Source organism: Choloepus didactylus, chromosome 6 (genome assembly GCF_015220235.1).
Source record: "Choloepus didactylus isolate mChoDid1 chromosome 6, mChoDid1.pri, whole genome shotgun sequence".
Lineage (NCBI taxonomy): Eukaryota > Metazoa > Chordata > Mammalia > Pilosa > Megalonychidae > Choloepus > Choloepus didactylus.
The window spans coordinates 54,035,076-54,057,467 of record NC_051312.1 but is presented as its reverse complement, the minus strand read 5'-3'; the positions used below and the strand labels follow the sequence as shown (position 1 = coordinate 54,057,467).

Below are 22,392 nucleotides of genomic sequence, written 5' to 3'. Positions count from 1 at the left end.
TGAAGGAAAATAATGAGGAGAAACCATTTGGGGTAGCTCTAAATCACAATGTGGATCACTGTTACGAGGATGCTCATGACTTACTCATGCCATTACCAAATGAAGATGTAATTTAAGGAAGAAAAACTGCCTCATTTATATGTCAAAAAACATGACAGGTGATAGGTGTGTGAGCATTCAAGTTTCAGAAGAGTGTATGTACCATGAGGAGTTAGTGCCCCTCGAGATTTTAATTCCTCTGAAACAGAAAGTTTTATCTCTTTTGTTCACTGCTGTATCCCCATTGTCTAGAAAGTATACCCAGCACACACTGCAATAAACACATGTCAAATGAATGAATGAATCTGTAAACTAATTAATTAATACGGTCCTTTCTCAGCCTTTCATTTAGTAAATACTCATTTGGATGCTATAGGTGCAGACGCAGTGCCAGGTGCTGAAACTGTGGCCATGAACATAACAAATAATGGTGGCTGCCTTCATGGAACTTACTGTATAGCTGGGGAGACCATACATTAGATAATAACCTCACATATAAATACAAACATAAGTATTGTTAAAGCAAAATATAAGTTTTTAGGGTAACATATACCAAAATATATGTACCCATTTGGGGTAGTAAGTAGCTTGGGTTGGAATATCCTCTATGGTAAGGAAGGTTTTAACTGACTTAGACAATATTTATGTACAATTCACTTGAAAAAGAGGAGAGAAATAAAATAGCCAAAGCTGAAGAGGATGTGGAAATGCCCTATCTAGGGATAAAAAGTTTGGGAAGAGTACACAAGACAAAAGTAATAATGAGGGCACTTATTTTACCTTCAGGACTTTTAAGACTCATTTTCATAAATTTTCAAACCTCTTCATAACTTTGTGGCTCCCTTAGTGTTCTGCCTTGCATTAAACTTATTGGAGAGTTTTCTTATGCATCTGGGTATACTGTATTGAATGAGAAAAATTTTGATTTTGCTAGTTGCCGGTTACTATTGCTTGTACAAGTGAGCCTGGGAAAAAAATGTAAATTTTATTCTCTAGTGGTAAAAGTGCATATGTTGCTTTCTGCTCCCAAAGTTTACGCTGAATGTTTCTCTGCCTGCTGTGGTTTGGCAGTATCTGCATTCCTCTATCTAAGCCACGGGTTCCCTCTCCTCCAGCCATAATTATATATAGATGCCCCCTCTCCTAGCTTTTTCAGGCCTAAAGGTGATAAAGGTCTTTGGCTCTTCTTTTAGGGATCTTCACTGACCTTTGGTGGTTTCTCTTAATTCTGTTTATACCTTTGTAAATACCCATTTATTAAACTTTATTCAATTATTAAATATGTTAGCCACCACTATCCTACCAGGACTCGCATATGATAGACAAATCTTTTACTTGTTCAAGGTGAGAGTAAAATGGAAAAGTGAGTGAAGAGCAAACTATTGTAAATGAAGTTTCTCAGTAAACAAAGGAGAAGTATGTTATATTGCAAAGAGCAGAGGCTTTGAATTCTGCTTGGTTAACCAGCAGTATTCCTTCCTTGCTTGGCACAGAGTTATTCAGCTATCACCATTTCCCAGACTTGGGTCGAGTTATTTATCCTGTGTCACAGGATTCTCACATGGGGATGATAAGGACTATTATGAGAATTATTTATAGCATCTTGTTTGGCACTTTGTAGGCACTCATTAAATGATGCTTTTATCATTAGTAATGACTTCCACCAATAAGAGCACACTTCAGTAAAAAATCAGAAATGTTCAGCTCAAGGAGACAGAGCCGCACACAGTAACTTTGACAATAGGAAGAAAATTTTGCATCCATTTATGCTTCTTTCTCCAACACTTATGTTTTAGATGAATGTATACTAATGTAGAAAAATATGTTTAGATCTTATAAAATTATATTGCATCCCAAGACACAACCCAATCTCAATTCATCAGTTTTCAATTATTCATGATTCAAGTATTGTTCTATTTTGCTAATGCTGCCAGAATGCAAAACACCAGAAATGGATTGGCTTTCATAAAAGGGGGTTTATTTGGTTACACAGTTACAGGCTTAAGGCCGTAAAGTGTCCAAGGTAACACATCAACAATTTGGTACCTTCACTGGAGGTGGCCAGTGGCGTCTGGAAAACCTCTGTTAGCTGGGAAGGCATGTGGCAGGCGTCTGCTCCAAGTTCTGGTTTCAAAATGGCTTTCTCCCAGGATGTTCCTCTCTAGGCTTCAGCTTCTCTCCAAGCAAAAGTCTGCTTTCAAAGACTATCTCCAAAATGTCTCTGTAAACTGCAGTTCCTCTCTCAGCTCCTGTGTATTCTTTAAAGTGTCTCTTCACTGTAGCAAGCTTGCTCCTTCTGTCTGAGCTTATATAGTGCTCCAGTAAACTAATCAAGGCCCAAGCTGAATGGGTGGGGCCATGCCTCCATGGAAATTATCTCATCAGAGTTATCACCTACAGTTGGGTGGGTCATATCTCCATGAAAACACCCAAAGGATTCCAGTCTAATCAGCACTAAAACGTCTGCCCACACAAGATTACATCAAAGATAATGGTGTTTTGGGGGACATAATGCATTCAAACCCACACAGGTATGAATTCTTACTAAAACAGATAATTCATCTTAAGAACAGAAGTATAACAAGAGGCAAACAAACATATCTGTTATTTTTTAAAAAATTTCCCACTTGTAGGCATAATGTACATAATATAAAATATATTAGATATAAAATTGTTCTTTTTTCTACAAATATTTCAAAATTATTCTAACAGCTAACTTGGTAGTCTTTCTCAAGTTTGTTCTGTAAAATACTAAACAGCTTTTTTTTTCCTTTTACTGAGTCCTTTGGATGAATTAGTTTTATTTTAGAAAAGTTTTACCAAAACAGTATCTTTTGAAAAAATGTGGTTTGCACTGAGAACAATCTACCCATTTTTCTTCAGTCTTCCATTTTCTTTTTGGAGTTTTCTAAGGATTTTTTCCATTTAAAAACTTCATATCAGCTCACAGACCATCTTACTAAAAAGTGTTTTAATTGAATCTTACTTTCCTCCATTGGACAGTGAGATGTCTAATATGAATGCTTTTCTACAAGATATCTTATTTGCAGTTACTTCTCTTGGATCTATGTGAGCCTTTATGAAGTGCTCCTTGGAACAGTTCAAAGTTGTATTAATTGTTACTTTAGAAAAATCTGTTCTAAAAATGGGAAATGACATTTTCTAGTTATACAAGTTTGTCCTTGAACTCGGGAGCTGCATATACTTACCAAGGATATACCATTTTATTGTGGTCTATTTTCTAGATTTAGTTTCAGATGGGTAGTTAAAAATGATTTTAAGGGTACATGGTAAAGCCTGGAAGAAGAGAATGGAACTGAGGAACATAGAAGAAAAAACCCCAAATACCCTGTGGGGGTAGTTTTAATCATGCCAAGGAAAGAACAGACACTGCTTGGTTATGCCAAGCAGAATGTGATGGCATTTGACGTGGAACTTTGAAAAAAAAATTTGTACTCTTTGGAACATTAGGATATCAGACTTCCATATTAGATTATACTTGTTTCTAGCAAAGACAATCTGGATAATAGCTTTGGCAATACTCAATAGTTCAGGAAAATAGAAAGTACTGCATTAAAGATATATGGGAAGGAAAATGTGGGTCAGTGGGAAGGAAGGACACTTGTTTTATCATAATTATTTTCTCTATATTCTTTTGCATTTTACAAATATTTTCAGGAGTAATATGGTCAGGCTTCCTTACCTTATGTGCATTAATTCTTTGAAGAAAATGTGTTAAATGCAAGAATTATATATAAATAAAAATGTAGAAGAACGATACCAAAAAGAATCAGTTTGGGTAAAGTTCACAGAGAAGTCTTCCCTGGCACTACCACCTGGATAATGAGTTCCTCTTGGGTGATTTTATAATGTCTTATGTATACCTTTGTTATTGGTTTTCCCAATCTTGTTTTCAGATCTGCTTCCCCTCTGAGTGAGAGGAACACCAGGTTAAGGCTTGGCCCAGAGAAAGCGGTCAATAATGTTTGGAATTATTGAGTAAATGATTAAGTGACTGAATGAATAAACATTGCCCAGTCTTGAAAAATAATTATTGATACTTATTCTGTTAACTCAGTTTTACACAGTTAACTCTCAGAAGATTCATGCCTAAAACATATCCCTTAGTCTTAAAGGTTGTGGGTATAGAGTTATATCCAGAGATTTACTTTAGCTCTTTGGTTTCTACATTCAGAGCTTTCTGCTTAAATTTTTTGTGATATTTATACCAAAGGAAACCATGGTAACAAACCCTCCAGGATTGGGTTGCAGGAGGAGCGATGGAGAGTTCTGAAAAATTATGGTCTTTGGAATCCAGTAGTTATAATTTTAAGATTCAATTTGGCCAGTTGCTATATTAGTGACCTTAAGTAGGTAAATTTCTTAAGCTTTCTCAGTTTAATTTCCCTTTCATGAGGTGGGCATATTTTAACAATGTTTTATACATTTTGGCAAATGCAATTATTCAGGAAAAGGACATTAGAGTTACAAATTGTTGGAAAGTAAAGGGCCGAAAATAAATAAATATAATAACCTGCCAAACAAAGAGCAATTAATATTTGTTTCCCACCTGTACTGCAGTAATAACTCATTCACACCTCCTCCTCTCACTATGCTGCAGCAAACTGTGTTTTTTTCCAGTTCCCAAATACACTGTAAGCCATCTTACCTCAAAGCCTTCACTCATGGTATCTTTGAAAGCACCGTCTCTCCCTCCTCCCACACATAAACACCAGCAAAAGGCATAAACATACCTTCTTATATGACAGGTTCCTTTTCATCTTTTTAACCTAATATCGCTTCTTCAGAGAAAATGTCCCTTTTCAAAGGAGGTCCCCTTTATTATGTACATTCTTAGCATTTCAGACAATTTATACAACTAAATATTTGTTCAGTATTTGACTCTCCACTGGAATGTAAGTCCCATATCCAGTGTCTGCAATTGCCTGTGGAAAGTGAGCACCCTATTATCTGTTGAATGCATAGGTGAATACAGGAATAAATTGAATGGCAGAAAACACTGACAGCATTGGAAACATATTTGTTAGTCTCACTCCATATTGGTTTATAAAAAATATCCACTATGGTAGATTGAATCACATCCCCCACAAGGACATTTTCAAGTCCAAACCCTGGTCCTGTGGTGTTAATTCATATGCAAAAAGGATCTTTGAAGATGTTAAGACCAAATTGAATTTGGGTGGGTCTTAATCCATTAGGACCGAAGTCCTCGTAAGCAGAGGAAATTCAGACACAGTCAGTGAGTATAAGGAACAGGAGGAGACAAAAGGAGACAGATTACCATTTGATCGAGGCAGAGATTGATTGCCAGCAAGCCACCACCAGAATGTTACAGGTTTCATAGCGTGCATGGCCTGCTGATACCTTGATATTGAACTTTTAGCCTCCAAACGGAGTTAATAATTTCCAGTTGTTTAAGTCAACCAACTTGTGGTATCTGTTACAGCAGCCTTGGCCAACTAAGACACCTACAAATGAGGTAATCATCGTTCTGTGAAAGAACAGTTGAAGAATGCACTTGAATATGAATATTATGAGAAAGAGAAATGTAGAGGTTGCTGTTTTTTGAAACTTCATGCTGGCTTCAGTGGATTAAGGTGAAGAGAATTATAGAGTGCCCCTCAAGGCTATTTTTCAGGGGCACAGGGTCCAGGGCATATTATAAGCATTTCATTCTCAGTCCAACAGCTTTACCATCTACTATCTCCCTCTTCCATTTATGCATTTCTCTCTCCACCCCCAAAAAAGAATATTTGTTCTTTGACTCTGCTAGTATAAACAGCTATTCTCAACCAGGGCCCAGCAATAGAAAACTGGCATTTAATGTTCTACATCAGTGTTTCTTAAATTTAAAAACAAAAGAAGTATCAGACCACATTAAAAATTCATCAGCAAAAATTCTTAACACAAGTTTGCTGAATGCTATTTCCTAGACATAGTAGAAAAAATCGTGGTTTGTCTTCAGTTAGGGGATTTCAGTAATTTTAGTACAAATTCAGTATTGATTTTTTTTTGGACCTTGTGGGATTCTTCTTAAACACAGTATTTTCTTTCCTTGTCATGAGAGTCCTAGAAACCTAAGGAAATGGGTATTAGCTTCCTGTCAGAACACAATTATCCTTCTCTCCTTTTCTAGTCCACATTTCATTTACACACTGGAAATAAATATGTAAATTAAATTTTCTAAAAGCAAAGAGATGAAATTTCCACTTCTAGGTTTATCTGAATTTCATGTCTTCAGCCATGTCTTATTTCTGTCCAATCTGTTTCAATCATTGTCCCATACAAAGGGCAATGCAATTTGGCATCTCTGCTTGTCTTTAGCTCCTTAGAAACTCAGAATACACACACACACACACACACACACACACACACACACACACACAGAGTAATTAATTACCTATAAAACCATAAGAAAAAGCCTAACAACCCAGCAGGAAGGCTGTGAAATGGCTTAATCACATAAGAAACACAAGTGGCTAATTAATGTATGAAAACATGCTTAATATGGAGAATGCACATTAAAATGAATTTTCATTTGTGGGTTTGCTTTTTGTTTTGTTAAGAATTAAAACAGTTGATACTATTTACAGTTGGCCAAGGTATAAGGAAATGGGTCCTCTTGTGCCATTCATGGAAATTTGAAAAGGTGAAACTTTTAGGAAAGACAGGTTGGCATTATCTATCCACCTGTTCAAGATTCATGTCTTTCTTGTATAACTAAATATTTCTTCTTAGAGAAATAGTCATATATGTGCAATCAAGTCATATGCAAAAATGCTCATAGCAGTTCTGTTTTTAAAATGAAATATTGGAAAGAACATAAATGTCCACTGACAGAGTAACAATCAAACCATGGTATGTTCATGCTGTGGCATGCTATGCAGTAATTTAAAAAGCTGAGATAAATCTATATGGACTGAAATGGAAAGATATTCAAGGCAGGCATATTAAGTGGAAAAAAGAATGTTGTGTCAAATATATTTATAAACTCATTTTTGTATATAAAAACCTATTTTGTATGCATGTTTACATGTATATATATGTATAATACATAGACCAAGATGTGGAAGGAAAAACAGTAAACTGATAGTACTACTTTGTTTAGGGAAGGAATTGGAATTTGGAGATTGGAGTAAAACTGGATTCTTATTTTCAATTTTATTTACCTGTAATATAAAGTTTTAAATTGAGAATATTTTTGCATATTTACTTTTGTAAAATAAGTATATATCCTCAAAACTGAATGCATAAATGTGCCAAATGCAGAAACTGACACATTGAAGGCACTCAGCAATAAATAGGACCTTTGATTTACATAGCATGAAGCCAAAACCAGACACTGCAGTGAGGTATTTCATGATTTTATTCACCTCATACACACTATACATAGCCTAGTCAATGAGGAATTTTTTGGGAGTACTTCAGGATCAAGCTACTTTGTAAAAGTTATCATCTACCAAAGCAAATTTCAATGGGAAAATATGGCAGCAATTTTGCAAAAAAGCATGACTTTATAGCTCTAAGGTCTTTGGAGATCACATTATCTACCTAGTTCACTTGTTTTGCAGAGGGGGCTGGAAAAGTCTGTGTTACAGTCTTTTCTGAAGACACTGAACTTATTGGAAGAGCTAAGAGTCAAATACCAAACATTCATTCCACAAACATTTTTTGAACACCATGTGTGTGGCAGACAGTGACAATGGGCAGCGTTGGTTTGTTTTAGAAAGGAGGAACAGGAGAACAAACTGAAAGAGGCAATAATTAGGAGTGAAGAGGACATCTAGCCCATCTCAGGCCTGGTTGGCATGAGGTATGAGGCTGTGGGAAAAAAAAAAAAAAAAGCGCCCCTACTAGAGAGGCTTACAAAAGCAGAAGTGTCTTTGGTGGGGGTGTGGGGAAGTGCTAGGTTTTAGTGACAACATGGAGGGAAGAAAAAGCTGAGAAGGATAATAAGTGGATTTTCTGATATTTGACATGAATTCCAGGGGCATAGTGAAATGGCTTGGGTGGGAAATACTTTCAGAAACTGTAACTTGGGGATTAGATTTCTGGAGAGGAGGAATATCCTAGGATTGACATATGGGGTTGGGGATGGAAGCGTGCAGGGGGTCATTCTTTGGCAGAATGCACAGTGTACTAGGGCTTCAGGTTATGGAGGCCGAGTCCTGTCAAGGGGCAATCTTACTTCCAGCACATCAGCCCTGTCTGCCTGAGGGAAGGGCATGTACACTGAAGGCAGGAATGCTTTCTCTTGACCCCTGCTGGTTGGTCAGTTTTTGTACTTTGCATGCTCTCATCCTCTTGAGCGCTCTTAGTACATCATGTATATGTTTGGAGGGAGGGTGATGCATAGAAAGAACAGCTCCCTGCACTAATAATTCGAGGATTTATGCAATAGGCTTTATCTATCTTGGTGCTTGAAAACCTAAATGGATAGGCTTATCCAAGGACTTAATCACAATCGTTGTTCCGATAGCCCTAAAAATTCAGTTTCTTTTTTTACAGAGTCTTTAAAAAATGGTGAAAGCTCAAAGTGGAAGAGAAGCCACCTATTTCTCAGAACTACTTGGTGAAAATCTCAAACGCTTTCCTTCACAAAATATAAACAAAACTAACTCAGTTATTCATTCTAACCTTAGGTGATACTTCTCAAGAGAATTAAATTCATAACAAGAATTAAACTTATTTGTTGACCTCTGTTGATTATCTCTTATTGCTAAAATTCACCCTTTTGAACTTGCAGGTATGAATGTAAGCAAGAGTGAAATGGCAAAAGAAACTTCACTAAAACCATCTCGGAGATCCCTGCCTTGCCTTGTTCAGAGTTACACTTACTCGAAGAGCTTGAGCCAATCTACATCACTCTTCCAGTCACTAGAGAGTGAATGTCAGGCTCCCACTTCTGTAACCTCTGTCTCTGCCAGCAAAACAGAACAAGGTGAGCAGCTCTCCTTATTTTCTGCCCGTAAATGCTTCCCAACCATTCCTTCCTTCCTTCATTCATGGCTAATTTTAGAACTCTCCAGGAAGCAGGCTGGCCCAAGAAGGAGAGCAGGTAGACCATGCCAGTAAGATGAAATACCATTTGTTGTCCAGCTATGTTTTCTTTCCTTCCTTATCCTGGAGATAGCCAATGCCATGCAAGTCTGGACTGAATACTTACTTGCTGTTTACAGTGCAAGGCAGATCCAGCTCCGTAAATTGTTAGATCATTTGGCAACCGTGCGCATTCCTTCTGGTAATGAGTCCCATTCCTGGCAAGAACTTAAAACCGGTATTTGAATAGAATGTATCCGCAATAATAAACTCAGTCTTCTAAAAAGTATCATCTTCTTAAATAATACTGACAATAAAAGAGTGAAAATTAGGTTGCACAAAGATGTGGTTGGACAGGTGTTGGCAACCAAAGATTGGTACACAAGACTCAGATAACACAAAGGCTGCATTTTGGGACGTGTCAGCCAGAAGTCACTTAAAGAGACTTTATGATTCTTGGACACTCTTCTACACATATCTGCTCCAATAAGCCACATCATTATGCTTTTGGAGAACTTCTTTTCAAAAGTCAGGAGTCAAAATACAACCAGGCTCCCTGTCAAACAGTGGATGGGATATGGTATTATTTTTCCATTCTACACTAGCTTTTGTTTTCTGGGGATATAGATGACTCTTTGGGGTTGTTTCTTCCTCTGGGTAACTGGAAAGTATAAAAACTCTCTTTCAATAATATGGCAAAATCATTACCTAGTATTCATATTTAGCTTAAAGCCATTTCCAATTAGAAAGTGATAATCATTCCTGGAATGCAGGAGTTAAAATATGATATAAATGGTTCCTTGTCTTATTGAGAATAGAATTTTAAATAATTGATTTAAACTTGTTAACTTCAAAAATATCTTCATATTTGACTATCATTTGGATATTGTCACCACAGTCAATATTTATAACATGTTTTTATTTCCTGAAACTATGATTTGTCTTTTTTTTTTTTTTCCAGTTAACACAGACGATAATAAAAAAGACTCTATGCTCACATGTTCTTTTGCTGACCTCAGCAATTTTTGCTTGGGTGAGTTGATTTCTAATATTTCCCTTCTCCTTTCTTGCCCCATCCTAAGATAAGCTGCTTCTCCTCACTTAGAACATTTAAAACAAACAAAGAAACAAAACATCTTGTTGTTTGTTCTTTAACATTTGATGGGTGAGTATAATATTCTGAAGTTAATAATTTATTAAAGTCTTTCTTACACAGTTTGGAGTTCAAATAAAAGAGGATTTGTAATGACAATAGTTCCATAACCAGTTTCTGTTTGTAGTCTTCTGGAAATTTCTTTCAATTCTCTGTGAATAGGTGTATCTATACTACTATTTCTAGATTTACCAAATTTAGGCGTTCCCTACTGATTTCCTATTGTGCTAGATGAAGGTTTAGCTCATTTGTAAACCATTTGATTTTTTTTTATCTTCTGTTTTTCTTTTTTTTTTATTGAGATTGTTCACATACCATACAATTATCCAAAGAACCAGAGTGTACAATCAGTTGCCCATGGTACCCTCAGACAGCTGTGCATTCATCACCAGAATTATTTTTTTTCAATTTTTAGAACATTTTCACTACTCTAGAAAAGAAATAAAGACAAAAAAAGGAGACTTAAATCCTCCCATGCCCCTAATCACCTCCCTCTCCATTATTGACTCATAGTATTGGCATTGTATTGGTATAGTACATTTGTTACTGTTGATTGAAGAATGGTATAATACTACTAACTGTAGTATATAGTTTGCAATAGGTATATTTTTCCCTATATGCCCCTCTATTATTAACTTCTAGTTACAGTGTCATACATTTGTTCTGGTTCATGAAAGAGATTTCTAATATTTGTACAGTTAATCACGGATATTGTCCACCACAAGATTCACTGTCTTATACATTCCCATCTTTTAACCTCCAACTTTCCTTCTGGTGACATAGGTGACTCTAGAGACTTCTGGAGTCAGGTGAACATAATACAAAGAAGGGCTGGGCTCAAAAAGAATCAGGTGCATATGCAAATCCAGGGAGCTAGGGCCTTTCTCTGAAAAGCCGGTTTCTCTGCTTTCTTGGTTTTTCCTTAATTGCCGTTAACTCCTTGTCTTTTAGCATTTCAATAGGCCATCAGAACTGCAAGGACTGTAAATAGTCCATACTGGGCCCTTCTTTATCTTTTGTCTTTTTTTAAATCTTTCTTTTTTAAAAAATAGTGCTTCTAAGAAGCCCATTACAGAAAGCCTCAAAGACTTGCAGTTTGGGCCCAGGCAAGAGCAGAGCTAAGATAGCTCTGAAAGACAAAGCAATAAGTCTAGTGGCAGAGAAAATTCACTAAACACCATAACTTCCCAAGCAAAGGAGGGCATGGCCCAGCTCCAGGGGCAGCCCTCCTGGGAACTCAGACCCCAGGGGCTGGAATTCAGAAACCAGCTTCAGTAAGCCACACTCCCTACAGGGTCAGGGTCACCAGGAGAACTAAAGGCACCACACCTCCTTACACTGGTTGGGGTGCTGCGGGCTGGTAAGTGCCACCTGCTGGATAGCATAGGAAAAGCACTGAGTCTAGAGGCCTCACAGGAGGGTCTCATTCTCAGAGAAACTCCAGATCCTCCTCTTGAGACCTGGGCCTCTCTGGACTGGGGAAACCTGACTGGGGTTGACCATACCTGAGGAGACCCTCACACAAAAAGGCTACCTAGAGTCAGGGCAAGAAACAGTAAGCCAAGAGGTGAAAAACTCTGATCAACTAAATAGAATCTAAGAGGCCTAGAATAAGATGAACTAAACACTAAAGGTTAGAGAACTAAGCTAACCAATAAGAAAACCATAGGTAAAAAGAGTGAAAACGAGCTCCAGAATGAACTAATCAAGAAAGTCTGATGCCTTGACAGCTCAAGACAACAAGCCATACTAGAAAACACAAAAATATGGACCAGCCAAAGGAACAAATATTTCAACCGAGATACAGGAATTCAGACAACTAATGCCAAATCAATTCAATGAACTTAAGGAAGAATTAACTAAAGATGTTCAAACAAATCTCCTAAATCAATTAAAAAATAAAGTCAGTGAGCTGAGGGAAGATATAGCAAAAGAAATGAAGGATATAAGGAAGACACTGGATGACCATAAAGAAGAATTCATAAACTTGTAAAACCAGATGGCAGAACTTATGGGAATGAAGGACGTAATGGAGTTGATGAAAAAGATAATGGAGGGACACAACAGTAGATTTGAACAGACAGAAGAAAGGATCAGTGAATTGGAAGACCAGACATTTGAATTTACACACACAAAAGAACAGATGGTGAAAAGAATGGAAAATATGAGCAGGGTCTTAAGAGCTCAGTGACAACATGAATTGCACTATATATATGTTATGGGTGTCCCAGAGGGAGAAGAGAGGGGAAAAGGGAAAGAAAGAATAATAAAAGAAATAATCACTGAAAATTTCCCAACTCTTATGAAAGAAAATTACAGATTCAAGAAGTACAGTGCACTGCAAACAGAATAGACCCCAATAGACCTACTCCAAGACACTTACTGATCAGATTGTCCAATGTCAAAGACAAACAGAAAATTCTGAAAGCAGCAAGAGAAAAGCAATCCATCACATACAAGGGAAGCTTGATAAGACCACATACAGATTTCTCTGCAGAAACCATGGAAGCAAAAAGACAGTGGTATGATATATTTAAGATACTGAAAGACAAGAACTGCCAACCAAGAATCATATGTTCAGCAAAACTGTCCTTCAAAAATGAGGGAGGGATTAAAGTATTTTCAGACAAACAGACATTGAGAGAGTTTGTGAATAAGAGAATAGCACTACAAGAAATACTAAAGTTAGTACTACACCCTAAGAGGAAAAGACAGAAGAAAGAGGTTTAGAGAAGAGTGTAGGAATAAAGACTATCAGGAAGGGTAAAAAGAGAGAAGGAAAAAAAAGACATGACATGCAAAATCCAAAAGACAAAATGTTAGAAGAAAGTCTGCCCTTACATTAATAACGCTAAATGTTAATGGATTAAACTCCTCAATGAAAAGGCACAGACTGGCAGAATGGATTAAAAAACAGGACCCATCAATATGCTGTCTTCAAGAAACTCACTTTAGACACAAGGACAAAAATAGGCTGAAAGCGAAAGGTTGGAAAAAGATATTTCATGCAAACAGCAACCAGAAAAAAGCAGGAGTAGCTGTATTAATATAAGACTCAGTAGACTTCAAAAATAAAACAATTAAAAGAGACAAAGAGGGGCACTATAAATTAATAAAAGGGTCAATTCATCAAGAAAACATAACAATCATAAATATTTATGCACCAAGACACAGTGACCCAAAATTCATGAGGCAAACACTGAAAACACTGAAAGGAGAAGTAGATACCTCCACAATATATTTAGAGACTTCAATACATTGCTCTCATCAATGGATAGAACATCTAGACAGATGATCAATAAGGAAACAGAGATGTTGAACTGTATGATAAATGAACTAGACTTGACAGATGTTTATAGAACACTACAACCCACAACAGCAGGGTACACATTTTTCACAAGTGCTCATGGAACATTCTCTAGGATAGACCACATGTTGGGTCACAGAGCAAGTCTCCACAAATTTGGAAATAATGATATTATAAAAAACAGTTTGTCAGATCATAATGGAATGAAGTTGGAAATAAATAACAGGCAGAAGATTGTAAAATTCACAAATGTATGGAGACTAAACAACAAACTCTTAGAAAACCAGTGGATAAAGCAAGAAATTACAAGAGAAATTAGTAAATACTTGAGGCAAATGAGAATGAAAACACAACATATCAAAACTTATGAGATGCAGCAAAGGCAGTGCTGAGAGGGAAATTTATTGTCCTAAATGCCTATATTAAAAGAGAAGAGAGAGCAAAAATTGAGGAATTAACTGTCTACCTGGAGGAACTAGAGAAAGAACAGCAAACTAACCCTAAAGCAAACGGAAGGAAGGAAATAAAAAAGATTAGAGCAGAAATAAATGAAACTGAGAACAGGAAAATGATAGGGAGAATCAACAGAACCAAAAGCCAGTTCTTTGAGAGAATCAACAAAATTGATAGTCCCCTTGCTAGGCTAACAACAACAACAAAAAAGAGAATGGATGCAAATAAATGCCATCAGAAATGGGAAAGGAAACATAACTACTGACCCTGCAGAAATAAAGTAGATAATGAGAAGATGCTATGAGCAACTATATGCTAATAAACTAGACGAACTACACAAAATGGACAACTTACTAGAAAAGCATAAACAGCCAAACTTGACCCGAGAAGAAATAGACAACCTCAATAAACCATTCACAAGTAAAGAGATTGAGTCAGTCATGAAAAAGCTCTCAAAACAGAGAAGCCCAGGACCAGATGGCTTCACATGTGAATTCTACCAAGCATTCAAGAAAGAGTTAGTATGAATCCTGCTCAAACTCTTCAAAAAAATTGAAGAGGACGGAAAGCTACCCAACTCATTCAATGAAGCGAACATCACCTAATACCAAAATCAGACAAAGATACTACAAAAAAAGAAAATTATAGTCCAATCTCTTTAATGAATACAGATGCAAAAATCCTCAACAAAATACTTGCAAATCGAATCCAGCAGCACACTAAAATAATTACACCATGACCAGGTGGGGTTTATTCCAGGTATGCAAGTCTGGTTCAACACAAGAAAATCAGTTAATGTAATACACCACATCAATAAATCAAAACAGAAGAAACACATGATCATCTTGATCAATGCAGAAAATGTGCTTGACAAAATTCAACATCCTTTCTTGATGAAAACACTTCAAAGGATAGGAATAAAAGGGAATGTTCTCAATATGATAAAGGCAATATATGAAAAACCCACAGCTAATATCATACTCAATGGGGAGAGACTGAAAGCTTCCCCTCTAAGATTGGGAACAAGACAGGGATGCCCACTGTCACCATTGTTATTCAGCATTGTGCTGGAAGTTCTAGCTGTAGCAGTTAGGCAAGAAAAAGAAATAAAAGGCATCCAAATTGGAGAGGAAGATGTAAAACTGTCACTGTTTGCAGATGACATGATTCTATATATGGAAAATCCAGAAAAATCTACAGCAAAGCCATTGGAGTTACTTAGTGAATACAACAAAGTTGCAGGCTATAGGAACAACATGCAAAAAACTGTAGGGTTCTTATACACAAATAATGTGCAATAAGAGGAAGAAATAAAAAAAAAATATCCCATTTACAATAACAACAAAAGGAATCAAGTATTTAGGATAAATTTAATGAAAGCCACAAAAGACCTATACAAAGACAACTACAAGAAACTGCTGAAAGAAGTTGAACAGAACCTAACAAAATGGAAGAACATACCAAGTTCATGGATTGGAAGACTAAATATAATTAAGATGTCAACTCTACCGAAACTGATTTATAGATTCAATGCAATACCAATTAAAATCCCAACAACTTATTTGCAGAAGTAGATAAACCAATAACCAAATTTATTTGGAAAGGTAAGATGCCCCAAATAGCCAAAAATATCTTGCGAAAGAAGAATGAAGTGGGAGGTCTCACACTACCTGACTTCAAAGTATGTTACAAAGCTACAGTCCTAAAAACAGCATGGTACTGGGATAAGGACAGAGATACCGACCAATGAAATCTAATTGAGTATTCAGAAATAGACCCTCGCATCTATGGACAATTGATCTTTGATAAGGGAGTTGAGCCAAAGCAACTGGGACAGAGCAGCCTCTTCAATAAATGGTGTTTGGATAACTGGATATCCATTTTCAAAAGAATGAAAGAAGACTCCTATTTCACACCTTATACAAATATTAACTCAAAATGGATCAAAGACATAAACATATTCATTAAGACCATAAGACTCTTAAAAGAAAGTGTAGTGCAATATTTTAAAGATATTGTGATAGGAGGTCATTTCCTAGACTACACACCCAAAGTGTGAGCAACCAAAGAACAAATAGACAAATGGGATTTACTCAAAATCAAACACCTTTGTACATCAAAGGACTTTGTTAGAAAAGTAAAAAGGCAGCCTACACAATGTGAGACAATATTTGGAAACCACCAGATAAGGGTTTAATATCAAAAATATATAAAGTGATCCTACAACTCAACAACAGAAAGACAAACAACCCAATTAAAAATGGGCAAAACACCTGGACAGATACTTTTCTGAAGAGGAAATACAAATGGCTCAAGCACATATGAAAAAATGCTCAACTTCACTGGCTGTTAGAGAAATGCAAATCAAAACCACAATGAGATATCATCTCACACCTACCAGAATGGCCATTATCAAAAAAAAAAAAAAAAAAAAAAAAAAACAGAAAATTACAAGTGCTGGAGAGGATGTGGAGAAAGGCACACAATTCATTGCTGGTGGGAATGTAGAATGTTGCAGCCACTCTGGAAGACAGTGTGGAGGTTCTTTAGGAAGCTAAGTATAGATTTGCCATATGACCCACCTATTCCTTTGCTAGGTATATACTCAGAGGTACTGAAAGTTAAGACACAGACATTTGTAAACTGATGTTTATTGTGGCATTATTCACGATTGCCAAGAGATGGAAGCAGCCCAAATGTCCATCAATGGATGAGTTGATAAACAAAATGTGGTATATACACATGATGGAATATTATGCAGCTGTAAGACAGAACAAAGACATGGAACATATAATATTGTGGATGAACCTTGAGGACATTATGTTGAGTGAAGCTAGCCAGAAACAAAAGGGCAAATTTTGTATGGTCTCACTGATATGAACTAACATTAATGAGAAAAACTTTAAAATTTAAAAGCTGATAACACAGGCTACCAGGAGATAGAAAGAGGGTAGAGATTAGACATTTGGATGCTGAAGGACTACAGAATGTTCAGCAGGATTGATTGTATAGATCCAGAAGTAGATAGCATAATACTCTGTGATGGTAGCATAATATTGTAAGTACTCTGAACAAAGATGTTTGTGAGTAAAGCTGAAAGAGGTGGGATGGGGGAATGTATGACACCAGAGGTAACTATAGGTGATGAAGACTGGGGCTATAAAACTTGGCAAAAACTGGAGTAGCCAATGACTGTTGCTAAATGTACAAATATAAAAATTTTCTCATATGTGGGAGAACAAATGAATGTCAAACATGCAGAGTGTTGAAAAAGGGATGGTATTTTGGAAAGAAACACAATCAAAGCAAATGAGTCTATGAGCAACAGTTAACATTGTAATGTGCCTCCAGTGGATGTAACAAGGGCAATGTACTAAAGTTAAATGTGTATGAGAGGGGGATATAAGGGAGGGATATTGGATTCTTGGTAGTGGTGTTGTTTTCTGTCCTTATTATTATATTGTATTGTATATTATATTGTATTGTATGATATTCTATTTTAGAAGATATTCTATCTTCTTTATTATTCACCAAAAAAAAAAAAAACACTTTTTCATAGTAATCAATATGTTCAAGTGCTGACTGTGGTAATAAATGCACAACTATATGGTGATACTGTGAACAACTGATTGTACACTGTGGATAATTGTATATTATGTGAATATATCTCTATGAAATTGTAGGAAAAATATAAATGGGGTAAAAGTGCTGGAGAAAACATGGATAGAGGCATGTACCTATTTACTGTTGATGAGGAGGCAGAATGGTGTAACCTTTCTGGAGGTCAGTGTGGTGGTTCCACAAGAAGCTAAGTATGTGGAGGCCATAAGGTCCTGCAATCTCATTATGGGGTATGTACTTGGAAGATCTGAGAGCAGAGACATGAACGGACATTTGCACATTGGTGTTTATGGAGGCAGTATTCATGATTTGCAATGGGTGGAGGTGGCCTAAGGGCACATCGACTGAGGAACAGAATGCTGAACTGTGGTGTATGCATACAATGGAATATTGAGCAAAGACAAGAAGAAGTGAAGTTGTGAGAAACACAAGGAGGTGAATGTATCCTGTAGAAAGCATTTTAAGTGAAGTATGCCAGAAACAAAGGCAAACACTATAATGCTTCACCAATATGGACTAACTACAATGTGTAGACTCAGAATTGAATCTTAAAGCACAGCCTAACAGGGAAACAATTACTGTAATGGTCCCTAGATTGTAAGGTCTTACAGCAGTCAAATCTATTCCTGAATTGTAATGGCTGTCCCCAAAATCTGAGATGTTGATCCCTTTATGTATAACCTGATTGGTCTCTGGAACATTGGGTATCTTTGTAACACCTGAAACTCAGAGCTAGAGCTCGGTAGATGTGAATGCCAGTATTAACGCATATAGCAACTGCTAAAAAAAAAAAAAAAAAAAAAAAAAAAAAAGCTGCAAAAGAGCCCAGACTTCAATTAGAGAAATAAATGAAGCAGATCTGGTTAAGACTAGGGCAAATTGGGCAAAAGGGTAAAGGTTGAAAATGACTGTGTGTTAAAACTTCACCTTCCATGTGAGACCAAGGGAGAGATGTTTATTTGGTGTGGGATCTATATTTTCTAAACAGTATAACTTCTACAGTCAGTTTGTTCAAACACCACAATTGCACAGAACTTTGAATAGGAAGTGAGATATGGTAGGTCTGTATAGGTTAAAGTGAAATAGCAACACATCCCAAAGTAATTTGGGCAGAGAATAAAAATATATATGTGGGGCTGCCCTGAGGAGCTGGGGAAGGATGCGGAGGTGTTGGACCTACTCACCTGGATTGTTGCTGTTATGCTCACAAACATTGGGGGACTGAAAAATTGATATGCTGAGCCCTCTGTCTTGTGGCTTGCCCTTATGAAGCTTCTTAATGCAAAGGAGAGGCTAAATCTGCTTATAATTGTGCCTAAGAGTCTTCCCCTGAGTGCCTCTTTGTTGCTCAGATGTGGCCCTCTCTCTCTAAGTCACTTGGCAGGTGATCTCATTGTGGAACCTGACTCCCAGGGGTGTAAATTTCCCTGGCAATGCAGGATATGAATCCCAGGGATGAATCTGGACCCAGCATTGTGGTATTGAGAACATCTTCTTGACCAAAACAGGAATGCAAAATGAAATGAAATAAAGCTTCAGAGGCTGAGAGATTTCAAATGGAGTCGAGAGGTCACCTGATGGACATTTTTACGCACTATATAGAAAACACTTTATAGGTTTTAATGTATTGGAATAGCTAGAAGTAAATACCTGAAACTATCATACTCTACCCCAGGAGCCTTAACTCTTGAAGATGATTGTATAAGAATGTAACTTACAAGGGGTGACAATGTGATTGTGAAAACCTTGTGGATCACACTCCCTTTATCCAGTGTATGGATGGATGAGTAAGAAAATGCGGACAAAAACTAAATGAAAATTAGGGTGGGATGGGGGGGATAATTTGCATGTTCTTTTTTACTTTTATTTTTTATTCTTATTCTGATTCTTTCTAGTGTAAGGAAAATGTTCAAAAATAGATTGGGGTGATGAATGCATAACTATGTGATGGTACTGTGAATAGTTGCTTGTACACTGTGCTGGTTTGGATGTATTATGTCCCCCAGAACACCATTATCTTTGATGCAGTCTTGTGTGGGCAGGAAATGTATTGGTGTTCATTGGGTTGGAAACTTTTGATTGGATGTTTCCATGGAGATGTAATCACTAAACTGTTTGCAAAATCTTTCATTGGATGGTTTCCATGAAGGTGTGGCCCTGCCCATTCAGCATGGGCCTTGATTAGTTTACTGGAGCACTCTATAAGTTCAGACAGAAGGAGCAAGCTTGCTATAGCCAAGAGGGACACTTTGAAGAATGCATGGAAGCTGAGAGAGAAGCTGTAGATGAGAGACAGTTTGAAAATGGCTGTTGAAGGCATACTCTTGCTCCAGAGAAGCTAAGAGAGGAAAACACCCTAAGAGCAATTAAGAATGACATTTTTGAGGAACTTCAGCCTAGAGAGGAACGTCCTGGGAGAAAGCCATTTTGAAACTAGAACTTGGAGTAGATGCCAGCCATGTGCTTTCCCAGCTAACAGAGGTTTTCCAGATACCATTGGCCGTCCTGCAGTGTAGGTACCCGATTGTTGATGCATTACCTTGGACACTTTATGGCCTTAAGACTGTAACTGTGTAACCAAAAACAAACCCTCTTTATAAAAGCCAATCCATTTCTGGTGTTTTGCATTCTGGCAGCTTTAGCAAACTAGAACATACACCATACGTGATTGTATGGTATGTAAAGATATCTCAAAAAAACTGAATTTAAAAAAGCATATTTATAATTTAATCACAATTGTTGAACATTCTAGGTTTCACTGTGTTATACAATTCCAGTCTTTTTCTTTCCTCTTTCAGTCTGGTGTCCCACATGCTCCTAACCTTTCTCTTTCAACCATACTCACAGTCATCTTTGTTCAGTGTACTTACATTGCTGTGCTACCACCACCCAAAATCGTATTCCAAACCTCTCACTCCTGTCTTTTCTTATCTGTCTGTACTGCTCCCTTTAGTATTTCCTGTAGAGCAGGTATCTTATTCACACACTCTCTCATTGTCTGTTTGTCAGAAAATATTTTAAACTCTCCCTCATGTTTGAATGACAGTTGCCAGATATAGGATTCCTGGTTGGCAGTTTATCTCTTTCAATATCTTGAATATATCACACTCCTCTCTTCTTGCCTCCATGGTTTCTTCTGAGAAATCTGCACATAGTGTTATCAAGCTTCCTATGTATGTGACAGATCACTTTTCTCTTGCTGCTTTCAGGATTCTCTTTTTGTCATTGACGTTTGATTATCTGATTATTAAGTGTCTTGGCATAGGCCTATTCGGATCTGTTCTGTTTGGGGTACAGTTAGCTTCTTGGATCTGTAATTTTATGTCTTTCATAAGAGATGGGAAATTTTCATTGATTATTGCCTCTATTATTGCTTCTGCCCCTTTTCCCTTCTCTTGTCCTTCTGGGACACCCATGACATGTATATTCAGGCATTTCATGTTGTCATTCAATTCCCTGAGATGTTTCTCATATTTTTCCATTGTTTTCCCTATCTATATTTTTGTTTGTAGGATTTCAGGTGTCTTTTTCTCCAGTTCCTGAGTGTTTTATTCTGCCTCTTGAGATCTGCTGTTGTATGTCTCCATTGTGTCTTTCATCTCTTGTGTTGTGCCTTTCATTTCCATAGATTCTTCCAGTTGGTTTTTTGAACTTTCAATTTCTACCTTATGTTCACTCAGTGTTTTCCTTACACACTTCTTCTCTTTTGCCATATGTTCCCTACACTTTTTGGATTGATTTGGCATTAGTTGTTTAAATTCCTGTATCTCAGTTGAAGTGTAAGTTTGTTCCTTTGACTGGGCCATAACTTTGTTTTCCTTAGTGTAGGTTGTAGTTTTCTGTTGTCTAGGCATCTGGTTTCCTTGGTTACCCCAATCAGGTTTTCCCAGACCAGAACCAGCTCAGGTCTCAGAAGGAGGCAATATTCAGTATCAGGTTTCCCTGAGTGTGTTTTAGAAGATTGACACCCTGTGAGTCCTCAAGCTACTGAGCTTTTCCTAACCTGCCTAGCAAGTGGTGCCTGTCAGCCTGTAGCTCCTGACTGGTGTAAGGAGGTGTGGCCCCCTTAGTGTCTGTTTTGGCTGTTTTCCCCCAGGCTCTGGGGTCTGGTTCTGAATGGAGGGCCTGTAGTAGAGCTGAGCACCACCTCCTTCCTCTTAGGTAAGATACACCCCCTAGGGAGTTATCATCTGCATTAAATAGGTACTTTGTCTCTCTGATTTTGCTATCTCCATCCTTGTCTGGGTCAGAGCACTGTGAATTGAAAATGGCTGAGGCTTTCTTCACTGAGCTGCTCAGGTTGAGAGAGAGAAAAAGGGACAGAAAACCCCCTTTCAGGACCTGTCCATGTTCTCCCTACCCCCTCCCCCAAATTTCAGCCATTGGACAGAGATAGCACCTGGTCCTCTGGGCCTCTGGGATCTCCCTCTTGGGACAGAGAAGTCTACTGTCTCTTGAAGGTCAGTCATTATTAAAAGCCTCTGTCTGCTTGTTGGAGATTTGTAGCTTATATTGAGCAGTCCACAGTTGTTAATTGAAACCTCAGTTTAAATTGGACTGAGATATATTTCCTTGTTCAGAGAGTGCTGCTTTCTACTACAGTGAGGTTTTGCAGTTTGGGCTGCCATGGGGGGAGGGGGGTCCTGGCTTGGGTCTACAGTTTTTACTTACAGATTTTATGCTGCAGTCTCAGGCATTCCTCTCAATCCAGATTGGTATATGATGTGTGCACAGTCACGATTGTCCCCTAGCAGTTATT

At 37.4% G+C, this 22,392-nt stretch overlaps 1 protein-coding gene across 6 annotated transcripts in view; it reads left to right on the top strand.

Annotated features, from left to right (window-relative positions):
* ANO3 (anoctamin 3) overlaps positions 1-22,392 on the top strand; it is a 334,560-nt gene that overhangs the window by 101,644 nt on the left and 210,524 nt on the right. For all 6 annotated transcript variants that reach the window (XR_005217391.1, XM_037839166.1, XM_037839168.1 and 3 more), the window contains exons 2-3: positions 8,807-9,001; positions 10,061-10,132. Coding sequence is in view for 5 of the 6 variants with exons in the window: in XM_037839168.1 (XP_037695096.1) it covers positions 8,807-9,001; positions 10,061-10,132 (267 nt within the window). In the remaining variant the exon portion in view is untranslated. The remainder of the gene's footprint in view (positions 1-8,806; positions 9,002-10,060; positions 10,133-22,392) is intronic.